Here is a 15,436-nt window from a genome sequence, read left to right on the forward strand (position 1 = left end):
GGAAGGTGAAGTCTTAAGCACTGGACCGCCAAGGAAGTCCCAAGAGAGCTTGTTAAGAGAGCTTATTTAAGAAAGCTTAAGAGCATCTGACAAAAAAATCAATTAAGAGCTTAGATCTCCATGATAACAAGCATTTCCTATCACTTCTAATGGAAAAATGTGCCACAAAAATCAACTGAATTTGTCCCTGGTTACAAAAAATTCCAAGTAAGTATATCATAAATATTGTATATCCTTGGTTGAACTGAAGATGAATCCATAATGGCACTTTCTGGATCTCAGAGGGTTCAACAGAAGGTTTCACACACCTGTATCATGACTATAACCTGCTTTCCAGTGATTGTAAGATAACATCTATTGTAAAATGCATCCCAATCTCAGAGATGTTGAAACATGCATCTAAAAAAGTGTACATTGTTTGTCATTTTTACTATTCTTCCTTAAAAGTGACCCCCATGAGACACTTTTAAAAATCAATGTTAGCTAGGAATATTATAATGAACCTAGAATGTAAAGCTATGAAAGTATTCAAACCACAATTCCCAAATATTTCTAGATATAACTTAGTGACAATCTGGAGACTGAAAAGATTATTTCTTCTCATCACAGAGTCAACAGTTTGGCGGTTCCAGTAGAATAAACAAAAACAAAAATTGAGAATGAAATAATAACCAATTTTGAAGTTACCTAGCCTGAGAATCAGTAATTACTCCAATGAGTGCAATGTTTGATAGTCTCAAATAAGTACAAGCACACTGTCATAAGAAAACCAGACAATTTCAAAAACACTTACTTTTTGGATGTGGTACCAGAAATTCCAAGATCTATAAATGGATAAAAGAAAAAAGAACTTAAACCTCTATACTCAGCTTAAATGATATGACATTTAAAAGATCAAAGAATCAGAGGTCTAGAAAAAGTCCATATTTTGCCTACAAATGACTGCATTTAGTTTTACAAAGGGGAAACCACGGTAGGAAACATATTCCCAAGTCTAACATTTTCTTTCACTTCACGTTATTCTTAAGGATCATATTTTAATGTCAGCTGGTGTCCAGAAAACAGTGAACTTAGCAGGCTTGAGACTGCTATCTGAGGAAGGCCTGTGTGCTGGGAACCTGGCTAATATACATTGTTCTCCACACTGAGATGAAACTTTTCCTAATGACAAGCGTGGCTCACTGTGTCTAAACTGTACAAACAACAAGGTTTATGCTTAAAATCTGCTTTCCTGCCATGACTGATATTTTGGTACATGCTAGGCAGAGTGCCTACAGGATTAGCATCCAGTAAAAACCTTGGATGCCGAGTCGCTAAAGGGCTTCCCTGGGCAGAAGCATCCTATGTGTTGCTGCATTTTTGTGTGTTCTTCCCCTCATGGGGAGGAGAGAGCATAAGGAAGTCCATGCATGGATTCTTCTGGACTCTGTGTCTTTTCCCCAATGATCCAGCTGTGTATTCTTACTATGCTCCCGTAATAAATCTTAGCTGTGAGTACAACTATGTGCTGACTCCCTTGAGTTTTTCTAGTGAATCTATGAATATGTGGGTGGTCTTGGGGACTCCTGACCCAACGGGCTTAGTCATTCTGCTCTAATCTCAATTCATTTATTACTTCAGCAAATATTTATATCTGCCAGGCACTGTTCTTAGCACTTGGGATAAGTTAGTAATGAAAATAAAGATCCCAATCCCAGAGGAACTTGCATTCTCATGGGGTGAGATGGACGCTAAAATGATAAAATAATAAAAAAGTATATAGGCTGCTAGAAGGTGATATAGGAAGCCTATGTTGAAAAGATTCTTTTCCTCTCTTCCTATTGAATTGTCCTGGCACCTTTGCTGAAAATCAGTTGACCAGAGATGTGTAAGTTTAATTCTAGATTGTCATTCTATTCCACTGATGTATATGCCTACCCCTATGCAGGACCACTTGTCTTAATTACTGCAGCTGTGTAGTGAAGTTTTGAAATCATGAAGTGTGAGTCTTTCAAAATGCTTCTTCTTTATTCAAGATGTTTTAGCTTATTCTGGTTTCCTTGCATTTCCATATAAATCTTAGGTTCAGCTTGTCAATGTCTATAAAAAAAAAGCTGCAATATTTATACGGAGTGTGAAGATACATTTTTTTCTCAGTTTTGGAATATATTTTAATTAATAAAATATTTACTTATAGTGAAATTCAGTGGGACTATTTTTGGGGGGTGGTGGTAAATTTCTATAAATTTTGACAAGTACGTGGGTTTATGGAATGATCAATATAATCAGGATATACAGCAATTTAATTACTCACAAATATTCCCCCCCTGCAACCAAAACTTCCTCTTACTCCTAACCCTGGCAATCACTGATCTATTCCCTATAGTTTTGCCTTAACAAAAGTATACTGTATAAATGGAATTAACAGCACACAGTTTTTCTGTGTCTTCTTTCACTTAGCATAATGTATCTGAGATTCATCTGTGCTCTTGTTGTACATCAATAGTTCATTCCTTTTTATTTCTAAGTAGTATTCTATTGAAGGGGTTTACCACAATTTGTTTATACATTCACCCAGTGAAGGACATTTGGGTTGTTTTTGGCATTTAAAAATAATACTCCTATAAAGATACATGGACAGGTTTTTGTGAGAACTTATGTTTTCATTTCTCTAGGACAAATATCTAGATGTGTATTTACTGAGTCGTATAAGTACAGGTTTAACTATAAAAAACTGCTAACCTGGTTTCACTGGCAACACCGTGTTGTATTCCCACCAGCAAAGTGTGAGAATTCCACAGGCTCTACACCCTTGGCAAGTACACAGCACTGTCAGCTTTTTTCTTTTAAAAATTTTAATCATTCTAATGGATGTATAGTGAGATGAGATTTCTAAAAAAATTGATATAATTCACATATCATAAAATTCATATTTGTAAAGAGTAAAATTCAGTGCAAAAAGCATGATTACAAGGTGCTGAAATCATGACCACACTATACTTTCAAAACATTTTCATCACCCCAAAGGACTCACCATACCCATTAGTAGTCACTCTGACCACTACTAACCTCAATACTTTGTTTCTAAAGATTTCCTTGTTTTGGACATTTCATATAAATGTAATCATATAATATGTGGCTTTTTGTATCTGGCTTCTTTCACCTAGCAAAATATTTTCAAGGTTCATCTTTTTACGGTGATTAATTATTTTATGAATATTTATGAACATTTTGTTTATGGACATTTGGGCTGTTTCCACTTTTTGGCTGTTACAAAAATTGCTGCTACGGATATCTGTGTACAAGTCATGTGGACATATGTTTTCAATTCTCTTTGGTGTATAGCTAGCAGTGGAACTGCTATGTCATATTGTAACTACGTTTAATTTTTTAAAACATTTATTTTTATTTTTAGGCTGTGTTGGGTCTTTGTTGCTTTGCACGGGCTTTCTCTAGCTGCAGTGAGCAGGGGCTCTCTCTGTTGCAGTCTGCAGGCTTCTCATTGCAGTGGGTTCTCTTGTTGCAGAGCACGGGCTCTAGGCACGCAGGCTTCAGTAGTCGTGCCCCACCGGCTCTAGAGCACAGGCTCAGTAGTTGTGGCACATGGGCTTAGTTACTCTGTGGCATGGGGGATCTTCCCAGACCAGGGATTGAACCCGTGTTCCCTGCACTGGCAGGCGGATTCTTGACCACTGCGCCACCAGGGAAGTCCCTACGTTTAACTTTTGAAGAACTGTAAAACTATTCTCCAAAGGGGCTGCATCGTTTTACATCCCTATCAGCACTGCATGAGTTCTAACTTCTCTATATCCTAGCCAATATTTGCTATTATCTTTTTGATGATAGCCTTCCTAGTGAGTGTAAAGTGGCCTATCATTGTGGTTTTGATTTGCATTTCCCTGGTGGCTAATGACATTCAACATCTTTTCACATACTTATTGGCCACTTGTGCATTTTTTTATTTTTTGGAGGAACATCTATTCAAATCCTTTTCTGATTTTAAATTAAGTTGTTTTACATTTTATTATTGAATTGTAAGAGTTCTTTATATATTATGGATGTAAGTCCCTTACGAAGTACATGGGAATATTTTCTCCCATTCTATGGGTTGTTTTCTCACTTTCTTGATGGTATCAACTTGTAACACAAAAGTTTTTAATTTTGATGAATTTTTATTAATTTTTTCTTTGATTGTTTGTATTTTCAGTATTATCTCTAAGAAGCTGCTGCCTTGTTCAAAGCCATAAAGACTTTCACTTAGTTATTTCCCTAGGAGCTATACAAATTTATCTCTTACATTTAGGTCTTTGATTCATTTTGAATTCATTTTTGTGGATGGTGTAAGGATGAGGCCCAACTTCATTTGTTTGCATGTGGCTATCCAGTTATCCAAGCATATTTTTGGAAAAGATTGTCCTTTCTCATTCTGAATGGTCCTGGAACCCTTGAAAAAATTATTTGACAATGTATGAGATTTATTTCTGAGCTCTTTATTCTCAAAGGTGGTTGCCACCTGTGTGCTAGTGGCACTTTCATCCCTGGAGATATAAAGCCTTTATTTCTGAAGGAACATCTGGACACTACATTACAGTATTTAGCAAAAGCAGCTACTACTGCAGACTATGCATCAGTTAGATGAAATTTTAAAGTATGAAGATATACTCATCTCCGTGGGTGTCATCAAAGCATTTTCATGAATGTCCACACCAAGGATGATGAATGGGAAACAAAAGTATGGTCACAGGATAATGCACAGGAAAAAAAGTCTGTCTCAGGTATCTGCTAAACCTTTGATATAGCCTTGGGTAAAATGAAAGGTATTTGTGATGGTAAATCCATTCACCTTAACAAAGAAATGAAATTCAGAGTTAAAAAGAAAGCCAATCTTTATAACAGCCGCCATCATCTCCTAGGATTCTCTCCTTCACTTACCCAGCTCCAGCCACTGGACTCCTTGATAACCCTGGCAATCTTCTGCCCCAGTGCCTTTGCACTGCCATCTCCTTGGCCTGCAAATATTCTCCTTCAGATATCCATATAATTCATTCCTTTACCTTCTCATCTTTGCTTAAATTTTACCTTCTCAGTAAGGCCTACTCTAACTCCCACTCTGAAGGACTCACTATCCCTCTTTGCCTGTCCTATTTTCTCTCCATGGCACTATGACCTAACATACTAGAGAATATATTTATTTGAAAATATTTAATGTTTGTCTCTGACCTTCTGAGTACCATAAGAACAGAAATGTGTACATGTTATGTTCACTGATTTATCTCTAGAGCCTGGAAGACTGCCTGGTGCTCAATAAATATTTGTTGAACGAATAACTGAAACTAACTTGGATACTCAATTGGTAAATATACTGCATGTAAGTTACTCTATATTATTTCCAAGTGAAATAAAAAATTAAGCACTTATTTAACATAAGACACTTGGTTTCATACTTGTGTATGCTCTCTAATTACGGCTTTGGTAATTCAGATTACAAGTGGCACGGGTACTGCGTGGGAGGCTGTGGCACAGTGATTGCGTATCTTCCAAGGAGCTGTACTGGGTGAAGCACTAAGAATTTCTGTCTACTCCTTGACACACTCACCTGTAAGTGAATCCAGAAACAATATACACAAACGGATAGAGAAAGAAATTCACATATGATTCTGTGAAAGAAAACTATACTACTCACTGCCTACTAGGCTGGCAAGAGATGAGTCAAGGTCACTCCCAAGGGCCTTGCTTGCTGCCATTGCAGGACTGGGAGGTACCATTGAGATGGGTGCAGGTGGCCCGGCTGGTGCCATGGTTGGCATCAGAAGATCACCTAGACCATCAAACACTGGAAATCAAACAGACCAGGTTCAGAATAATTGCAAAAAAAGCCATATGCAAAATTAAAGGGAAACTGCCTTTTGAAAAACTACGGAAACAAGTGAATGTATTTACATTTTTATAAAAGAAGGCATTTCATTCACACTTGAATGACTATAACACCAAAAAGAACATCTCTATATATGTCTACTCATAAAGTATGGAAATACTAACGAACATGAAGATGGAAAAGAAAATCTTTGTGATGGACAAAGGAAAGAGCACAGACTTTGGAATCAGAATTGGGCTCAAATTCAGCTTCATGGCTCACTAATGTGTGACTCTGAGAAAGTGACTGTCTGAGTTTTAGTTTTCTCATTTGAAAGTGGGGAGAATACCACTACTACATGGATTTGTTGTGAAAACTAAAATAGATAATATATGTCACATCTTTATTATAATGCTTGCTCTATACAGGCACTCAATAAGTAGTATTTCCAATGCTTGCTTTCAGAACAATTCTTAAATGAAAAAAGAAGGCCAAATCTCCTAGTTGCTACGAAATCAGTGCCAGAATAAAATCTGATCTAATGGTCGACACTTGGCAATAAGTATCTGAAAAACATATGACTATACCGTAGAAGGATTCTGGTTTTTTTCGTCTCATTATAGTATTCACTTTTGGTTCTCACGTTAAGGGGATAGCTACAGTAAACGCTATTTCAAGTACTAGGAGTCATGCCATTATGGAAGGTTCCTGACCAGCATATAATAAGCGATCACTTGTTTGCGCCTGGAATACAGGAAGACCATTCAAAACGCAGGCTCACAGCATCTGCACAAAAGTTCTTGCTGATAACTATATCAAAAATGTTATGGTTGTTCATTTTTATTAAAAAACTATGCGTATTTACCATACACACCACTCTACAATAATTTTAAATTGAAAAAAAGGACAGCATTCAACTAGGCACTGGCAATGGAAGCAACCAAATTGTCAGGCAGGGGATATATTTAGGGTGTTTCTGAAACACATTTAATTGCCAAAAACTCACCAATTGAAAATTTGTAGTAAGGACCCAGCATGGGAAGAGGAGGATGGAAGAGAATACAAACAAAATGACAGCAGGATGAAAGGTTAAAGGCAGGCAAAGAATTATTTGTGTCAACTTCATAAAACCGAGGGCCAGGTAAGCTTTGGAGGGTGTAAGCAACAGCAGTGGCTCTGTCCACACACTGAGATACCGCACAAAGATTTAGCACAAAGTATTTGTTTTCCCTTAACCTTCTCCAAACCATGTGCATGTATGCTCATGCAAACAGATGGTATGCATGTTAAGTTAGATTTCTGCTAAAAGTTAAAAACAAAACACAGAAAGGGACTGCAGGTTATTCTTAAAGCTACCAAAACGTATGGAAGATATTTACTTAAGTTACAGAATGAGAGATTTACTGAGCAGTTTTAAAACCAGGTCATCACTCAATATTTGCCGATAAATTTCCTGATATCACACTAACCTTAGGTGGTGTATAATCAGAACAGATAAAAAGAATGCTTGAAAATCACTGCCTCACCTGATGGATCAAAGGAGCTGCTGCTAGAAGTTGAAGGCGTGGTTCCAAAAGCTGCCTCAAAATTGGGCTGTAGCAGGTTATTCTGAGCTGGAGTCACTGGTGATGGAGAAGGGGCCATGAAAGAACCTCCAAATCCTGGGGAAAAAAATAGTTCCAGAAAAATATAAGCAGAAACAACTAAAGATAAGTAAAGACCATTCAAACAGAGTCAGAAAAAGTCACAGAAGACCAAAAAGGAATTGAATGCCTAAGGATGAGAAGGCAATGAAACCCAGGAAGTTAGTTTTTAAAAGGTTTTTCAAGCATCTTGATATCTGTCATGCGTTAATGAGAGATTTAATTGGAAATAAGAGAGCACACAAGACTATATATCCTTGTTTAGAGAACCTGCAGCAATCTAATCTACTGTTATAATGGAGTACATAAAGCTAAGAAGGTCTCACTAGGGTTAAACTTCAGATAAAATTATTTTCATCGTATTTAAATTTTGTATCTTCAAATCGCAATACCAGGCAGCTAGAAAATGCTTAGTTGTACACATTGGTTCAGTATAATAATAAAAAGCAAATCAGAAAAACATGCATGTACTTTGCCACCAAATCCTCCTTAATATATTTCATGTATGTTCCGGTTGCATTGCTGCTACTGCCACGTTTAGGCTCACCCAACACACTCTCAATTCTTAAATAGTCACGCAAGGCAGCTTTCTGCCTCTCACCTGTATCTCTTCCAATCTAACCTCTACAGTGTAGCCAGAGTGATCTTTCTGAGTGGAAAACACTGATGAAGTTACTTCTCTAAAATCCTTCACTGGCTCCCCGAAACTTTGATTCTTATAATGCACGTTCCTTTGCAAAGCAAACAAGCTCATCTGTCTCTGGCCCCCTCCCTATCCCTGCAAACTCGGCTGCAGCCATAATATATCATCGTGAGTCAAAGGCCAGCTCTGGCAGGGCTTCCTTGCCTTCACTGCCACTCACTGCTACCAGCCAAAATGAACCCCGCTCCTTCCACACCCAGTACACATGCGTTATGTGCTCTGCCTCTGTGTCCTCAGCACCTGGTACATCTCTCCATCCTACCTCCCCCATACTGTATTCTCACCCCCAAGCCCCCACCCTAGGAATGGCTTTTTGGTGTCGGGAACTGTGTCTTCTTTTTTCAGCTTTTCCACTAATATTCAGCAAAATGCCCAAAACACCGAATTAACACTTACTGAATGAACGGCACTTTTGAATTTAAAAGGTGAGGAGAAGCCAAATACTATACAGTAATCAAACTTGAAACTAAATATTTCTCTTTTGAAGTCTGGAAGTAAATTATTGCTCTCAATGAAGAGGAGCTCACCCTATATTGCTTCTGTGCAATAATATGCAGCCTGTGAAGGAGTGATTTCTTAATAAGACATTAGATGATCTTCTGTTATCAAAAATGTATTACTACCAGAAGTTTTTGTTATCCTCAGTTTGGAGATACATATACATTTGTTTCTCATCTAGCTGTATCTTTTCTTCTTCACAAACTACTTGCCAAAAACATAAAGAATGCTTACAGAAATTCTTGAGCTTGCATTTCATAAAAATTAATTTATAATTTGAAAATGATTTCCACTGAAATTCTCCAGTTACTATTTTCTAACCAGAAAGCCATGCTGTTTCTGGAAATTGACAGTGACATGGGCTTAGGCTTTCCTTGCGTATGTATGAAAAAACTGCAATTTGGAAAAACATTACCTATTAGAAGATGGTCTTTAAAATTCATGGGGACTACTTTAAGTGGTTTTAGTAGTATTTGAGTGACTTATGGATCATTTAACCTTCCTAAATGAAGATAAGACATTTCCCAGATCTTTAAGCATCAATATCATTACGAAGCAAGGATGGACTAAATGTGACTGTTTGGTTTTAGCGAGCTTGGTGACTGTGTTAATGCTGACTTTTTGGAAACATCCCAAACAAGTTGGAATATGGCTATGGGAAATCTAGGCAATTGTTCTAGGGTGTGGTTCTCTTCATGACAGATGAATGTGGAAACAACTATACTTGACTTTCAGTTTCTTAAAACTTGGTCAAGAGCAGACAATTTATTCTAGAATCACAGCATATTAGTGTTGGAAAGGGCATTAGGACCATCTGATTCAGTCCTATCTTTTCATGGTTAGAAAAGATGCAGAGAGAAGTTTACACACCCACCCATAAGTCAGTAACACAAAAGAGAAAAATGTGTGCATCTGCCCAGGGCTCATCTGCTTAGTGCTGCTGAGTTTCCTAAGGTAAGGACATCATTCCCATAGGGGAATAAATAACACTATTCAAGGAAAAAAAAAATTACAGCTTTCTCTACGAAAGCGAAGGTAAAGCCAAAATTGGCATGAGGCTCACCAAATGCTGTTCTGAGCATTTTTTTTTTTAGGTTGAACCATTTGAACCACATAAATTGCCAATATTTGACCATTTTGATCCTACAAAACAGCAATTTTATATTGTTCAACCTAAAATATATTAGTTCATTTAAGCCTCACAACAACCCTAGTAAGTTTCACAGATGAGGAAACTGAGGCCAGAGAGGTTAAATAATTTGCCCCAGGTCACATGATGGCAAGTGCAGAGCCAGGATTTCATAAAGGCAACTTCCAGAGCCTCAGCTCTTCCCCACAATACGGCTTGGTCTCTTTCCAACAGCCAGGAGTAACGCCAGAGTTGTCCCCTTCTGACAGATTTATACTTGACAGAGATCTGGAAAGATGACTTTTCCCCACTATGCTCAGTTCTTAGGAAGCAGGCATCCTCACAAACCTAGACTAATTAAAAAGCTATAAAGTGATATTAAATAACCAATTGATTATGTTAAAGTAGAAAAATCTGTTAATTAAGGAGTTGGGGGAATTCCTCCTGTTGCTTGAAAAGAGCCCTGGAATAGAGGTAAGTGGTAAGAAAACCCTAACCACGACTCCTCCTCTATGGTTCTGAATTTTATTAAGAAAGGTGCTTTGTGGAACTGAAATACTCACTAGGCTTCCGGATGTCCTGCAGACATGTTTGAGCTGTCCTACAGCTGATCACCAGCCTCAGACACACTGCCTTTTATCACAGATGATTAATTAGTCTTATGAATGTATCTTTCTACAGGGGAACAGCCTACACAGTTAATGAAGTTCTATTAATGCAGATATATCAAAACTGACAGTCATCAGCTACACATCACTTGGGTCGAGGGAGCGTGATGTTAAAACTACTGGTAGATAAACACACTCCCACACATACTCCCCCACACTCACATCTGCTCTATTATGTTAAAATGGCTGTCATTTCCATTATTCTCAGTGGTAAAGTCAGTTATTAAATTCCATGTACTAAGATCAATCTGAGATCGTCAGTATTTCTAAGAATAAAACCCTGAGACCCTTCTGACAACTTTCTGTTTCTGACCCCAGAGACGATGAAAGAATTGGTCCTCTGCAGACCTCCCCACTTAGTGGACGTGGTTAGTTATTATTTCCACACTGATTATATTTTAAATCAGTTCAAGGACTTCTGTGGCTCTCCTAAAAAAGCCATCTGTGTCATGTGGTTAACAGAGAATACAAAACTATGAAGGGCCTCATAGGGCAGGTTCCTCTTCGTCCCTACCATTGGAATTAAAGATAGGAAGAGGCTCAGTTCTATGTTAGCACAGATTATGGTATGGTCATCCCAGCATCGCCTATTATAGAAGAATATGAATTTCCTGTTTGATGTCAACCTCAGAAGTGAGGCATATCCTTCAACATAGCTAACCTCTCTTAATCCATTTTTACATGGTCTTCCAGGAATCTGTATCTTGCAAACATCTGTATTTTTAGCAGGTACATCATTAGAGGAGTTTGACAGCTTTACTCTTCACTGTGTGAAATAATATTTCCTTTTATTTGTTATACACCTAACTCTCAAGGGTCCAGCCAGAGTCGGTCTGAGATGACCTGGAGAGACTTATTTTGTTAGTCTGTTCTCCTTGGCCACAGCAGTTGCCTTTTCTAAAATTTTCTATAGTCTCACCACACTGGGTGCACCAAACAGAACTTGAAATTTTTACTCAAGGAGTAGAAGGTGACTAAGATGATATTTCATCCACAGTTCAATTCTGGAATTGGTATCATTTGACAGTTCTAGAAGTAACTTAAATGAAGAAAAAGAACCAGTTTTTCTGGGATATACGTCCATTTTTAAGAGATTATCCACTTAATCTTTGTTTTCTAGTTTCAAATTACAAACCAAGTTTGAAAAAGCTTTCTCCCCAATTTTGAGATGATTCTTAACTTTTGGTTTAAAATCTCTAAAAATCATCTTTAACATTTAGTTACATTATATCTTTATTGCATTCCCCTTGTTATTTACATGTAAATGTATTCCCTGAAAAAAATCTAACTTCGATCAAGCATATAGTGTGATCTCCTCCCAGTCCAGCAACCGACATTACTTTTGGACAGTCTAAACCTCCTATTACTGTGTCTGTGTAGTATTTTTCTCTTTTATTCTTCCACAAAAGTCTTATTACTAGAAGCCAATAATAGAAGATTCTAGAGACTCACAAAAAACAACTTCCTCTCTTTTTTTGGTTCAAATTCCTACTCTGAACCTGACAGCAGTTATAGACTTCCTTGTTATTTATGATCAGGTTCATTCATCTTTTAAAATAATGTTCCTCTTTACTTAAATAGCCTGTGGACTTAGCCGATCTCTCCCCACAGACACACATACACGTATAACCCAACTGTTAAGCTTCACTGCAAATTACCGTAACATAGTGCCCCAAACATCTGTCCTACCACTGACAGTCATCAAATAAAAACGTCTAGGCAATGTGAAACTCAGAAATAGCCACTGTCAGCTGGATTACGTATATAAATATTACTGTGATTTTACGTTGTTTATATCAGCAGGATTTTTGTTTGTTTTTTGGCTAGTTAAGTTGCTTCTAGTTCATAAGACAGAATTATATTAATGGCCCATGATATTCTTCAGTGAAAACATGGCTTCCTGTTGTTAGTTGAACAAGGATGAAAAGTGTTTTTCTGTAAGCAAAACAGAAGTATGAAAAACCGGCCCAAATAATTAAGACTTAGAGAAATCAGAAGTCATTAAAAATTTCCTCTATCAGGGTATTAGGTGAAAATTTCTTATACCAAGATATTGGTCCATGCCAAGTTAATCAGACACAGAAATGCACAAATTAAATTTCAAGAAATGTTTGGAAAGAGAACTAGACACTACAGCCCATTTTCACATATTTATGTTAACATTAATTTAAACAGGAAAAAATAAAGAAAAAAATTTACACAAAAATATCTTTCCCATCACTGAAATAGTCACAAGAAGACGCAGTGGAAAAGTGAGGAAAGGCACAGTCAGCGACACCCATGTAAATGACCCTGTCTCTTTCAGCACTGATTTTCTCCTCTTTTCCATCCTATTTTACTAAGATTTCTGAATGGACAACAGTTGAGTAATCTAAGCTTGCTTCTGGTGAAGGAACCTGACTTACACTTTCTGTGCACTTCCCCTGCAGGACCCATCCACACAGAAGCTGAGACGTGAAGGCTCAGCTACCTGCTCTTAGATGCCGCAGTAGGTGACAGAACCCTTCCTGCTGGTTGCAGGTGTATTTGAGATCCATCTCATCTCCCAGGATCGAATCTCTCAGCTCTGTCACTGACGTCTGACTTGGCACTGGCAAGGAACAGTGCCTTTCCCCACAGGCTCTGACAGCCTTCTCTGCTGTCTCTAGTGTCCTTGGCTCTTCTGGAAACATAGTATCTCAGGTTCTAGCCCTGGAAGCACAGAGAGCCCAAACGGATGGGCGACACAGGAAAAGAGAGCACGGCTTTACAGCACTGGGACATGGATAACAGTGGCTGATCACCCTGCCAGGCTGCTGCCTGCCAGGCTTCAAGCCCCTCACTGGGGTCTGTGCCAGGGCGGGGGCTGCCCAGAGAGAAAGGAAGACTTTTTAGGATTTTGCAAAAAGCCAGAATGTTTGGTTTCGTTTGCCATCTCAACCTTAACGATAACTTCAGAGCAAAAGGTTTATAATTAGAAACCTCGTTTAAAAATTGACAAGGTCATTTCCCTTAAATATGCCATTTCTGTGGCCTGTTAAAGTTCTCTGGCTGAACCTTGAAAACCTGGGTTAAGTTTATTGGTTTACTAAGAGCTTCAAAGTTACTGTGACTGATTTGAAGCTGTTTCCCCAAGTAACCAGCGGTGGTTTGGGTTAAGTGCGCTGCCTCTCATACTTGCATTGGGTTGGCCAAAAAGTTCGTTTGGGTTTTTTCGTAAGATGTTATGGAAAAAAGCATAGTATCTCAGGTTCTAGCTTTTCCATAAGATGTTATGGAAAAACCTGAACGAATTTTTTGGCCAACCCAATAGCTTCCAAAGTCCACAGTGACACTACCGTGGAACCCTGGCTCTTCACCCTTTAGGAAAATACCAGCTGGCAGTCACTGGTATAAAGTGGATTCATCAAACAAAAGTGTCATGTTTAGCCAGGGTAGTCTGGAGAGAATGGGAAAGATGCAAAAGAAATGCTATCGCCCCTGGGAAAGACAGTTCAACAATCTGTCTGAGTGACTGAAAGAAGGAAAGGGTAACAGCTGGGCTGTGACGACTCCTCCAGACTCTGGAACTTGCGTCAAACTTCCTACAACTGAAAAAGCTGATGAGGGTCCTTTAATGAGGTCACTAGTCATCACTAATCCAAGAATGAATGTTCCTTAGTCTGCTGTTTCTGGAGGCAAGGTTGTTCATTACACTAAAACAATGAGAACTAGTCTCTCACCCTATCAAGGGCTACATACATGGTCAGCAGGGAATTTAAGCTGAGCGACTCCAGACACTGGTGACTTCCTTGTGCTGATGTGAGCCACACTCTCATCAGCCCCTTGCCAACCTTGTGACAAAGTCCATCCCTTGTGGTGACTGGGGAGAGACATCAAAGCTGCCTCTGAGTGTCTGTGGCCTCAGCGATGCCACTGCTGTACCTCCTGTTATGTACCCTTCTAAGTCAAGTCAGAGAGAGGTAAACCAGCAGCGTCTGCTGAGATTGACTGAGAACTTGAACCTTAAACTTACTACTGTGGTCTGGCAACTGGCAAATGCTTTGCCTGTAAAAATAATGTCTAGGTCTGGCTATCATGAAGCACACTTTGCTTTGCTTTCAAGGAAAACTATTCGTTGGCTTTTACTATCTTTGAGTCCTTGAAATGTTTTCCTTTATTCTATCGATCTCATCCTGGCAATAAGCAATAATCCCAGGCATCTTGTGCCCATCTCTTTCACACCATGTCCCTGTTAAACGGGGATCACTCCAGGGGTTTTCAGATAGAAGAATGATCAGCTAGTTTACAGTAGCACAGGCAGCAGTGGCTTCAACTCAATGGTGGAAACCTACAACAGTTTCTCTTAAGAGTATTCACATACGACAAAGCTAATTGTCAAATATTACGGTACTTTTCCCCACAAATTCCTTAAAAAAATATGGACATAGGCAATACAAGAACAAAATTGCTACACAGGCATATTACATTTTTAATAAACAAAAAGGAAACGTACTAACTGAAAGTAAGGCATAGTAAGAGCATTCAAAAAGCCACAGGGGTGGCTTGTGTACAACTGTGGTTTCACGACCAGTTTCATCAAATCCAGGGAAATAATCGACCTTCTATTATACAACGTCTTGTTTCTCGATTTCGTGTCTCAAGAGGGGAAAAAACATGCACCTTGAAATGTATATAATATTTGTTACTTATAAAAATATATCCAAGCTTAACTTTCACAAAACACCGTTTTATTTTAATGTAATTAATTACCAGCTAGTAGGTCTGCCGATGCTGATGAGCTAGAAACAGCCTGAGTTGCAGGTTGGGGTTCAGAAGCACTACTTCCAAATGCATCTACCCAATATCCATTATGCAGCAAAAAAGTAAAAAGTGTAAACAGTAAGTACAGTAAGTAAGGGAAGTGATTTGCTGAGAAATGCATAGACATGACACTCTGTGTGGTACACTTGTCTCCCGCGGATATGTGAAATGACTGAGTGG

The 15,436-nt window shown here is 38.4% G+C and overlaps 1 protein-coding gene across 24 annotated transcripts in view; it reads right to left on the reverse strand.

Moving 5' to 3' along the window:
• The window catches only part of SNAP91 (synaptosome associated protein 91), a 148,968-nt gene that overhangs the window by 25,271 nt on the left and 108,261 nt on the right, over nucleotides 1-15,436 (reverse strand). For 13 of the 24 annotated variants that reach the window (XM_057738497.1, XM_057738519.1, XM_057738512.1 and 10 more), the window contains 4 exons: nucleotides 15,206-15,289; nucleotides 7,360-7,494; nucleotides 5,663-5,812; nucleotides 794-824 (listed from right to left, as the gene is read on the reverse strand). In XM_057738497.1, coding sequence (XP_057594480.1) covers nucleotides 794-824; nucleotides 5,663-5,812; nucleotides 7,360-7,494; nucleotides 15,206-15,289 — 400 coding nt within the window. The remainder of the gene's footprint in view (nucleotides 1-793; nucleotides 825-5,662; nucleotides 5,813-7,359; nucleotides 7,495-15,205; nucleotides 15,290-15,436) is intronic. The other 11 variants (XM_057738498.1, XM_057738514.1, XM_057738508.1 and 8 more) reach the window with 3 other exon arrangements.

This window comes from Hippopotamus amphibius, chromosome 6 (genome assembly GCF_030028045.1).
Source record: "Hippopotamus amphibius kiboko isolate mHipAmp2 chromosome 6, mHipAmp2.hap2, whole genome shotgun sequence".
Lineage (NCBI taxonomy): Eukaryota > Metazoa > Chordata > Mammalia > Artiodactyla > Hippopotamidae > Hippopotamus > Hippopotamus amphibius.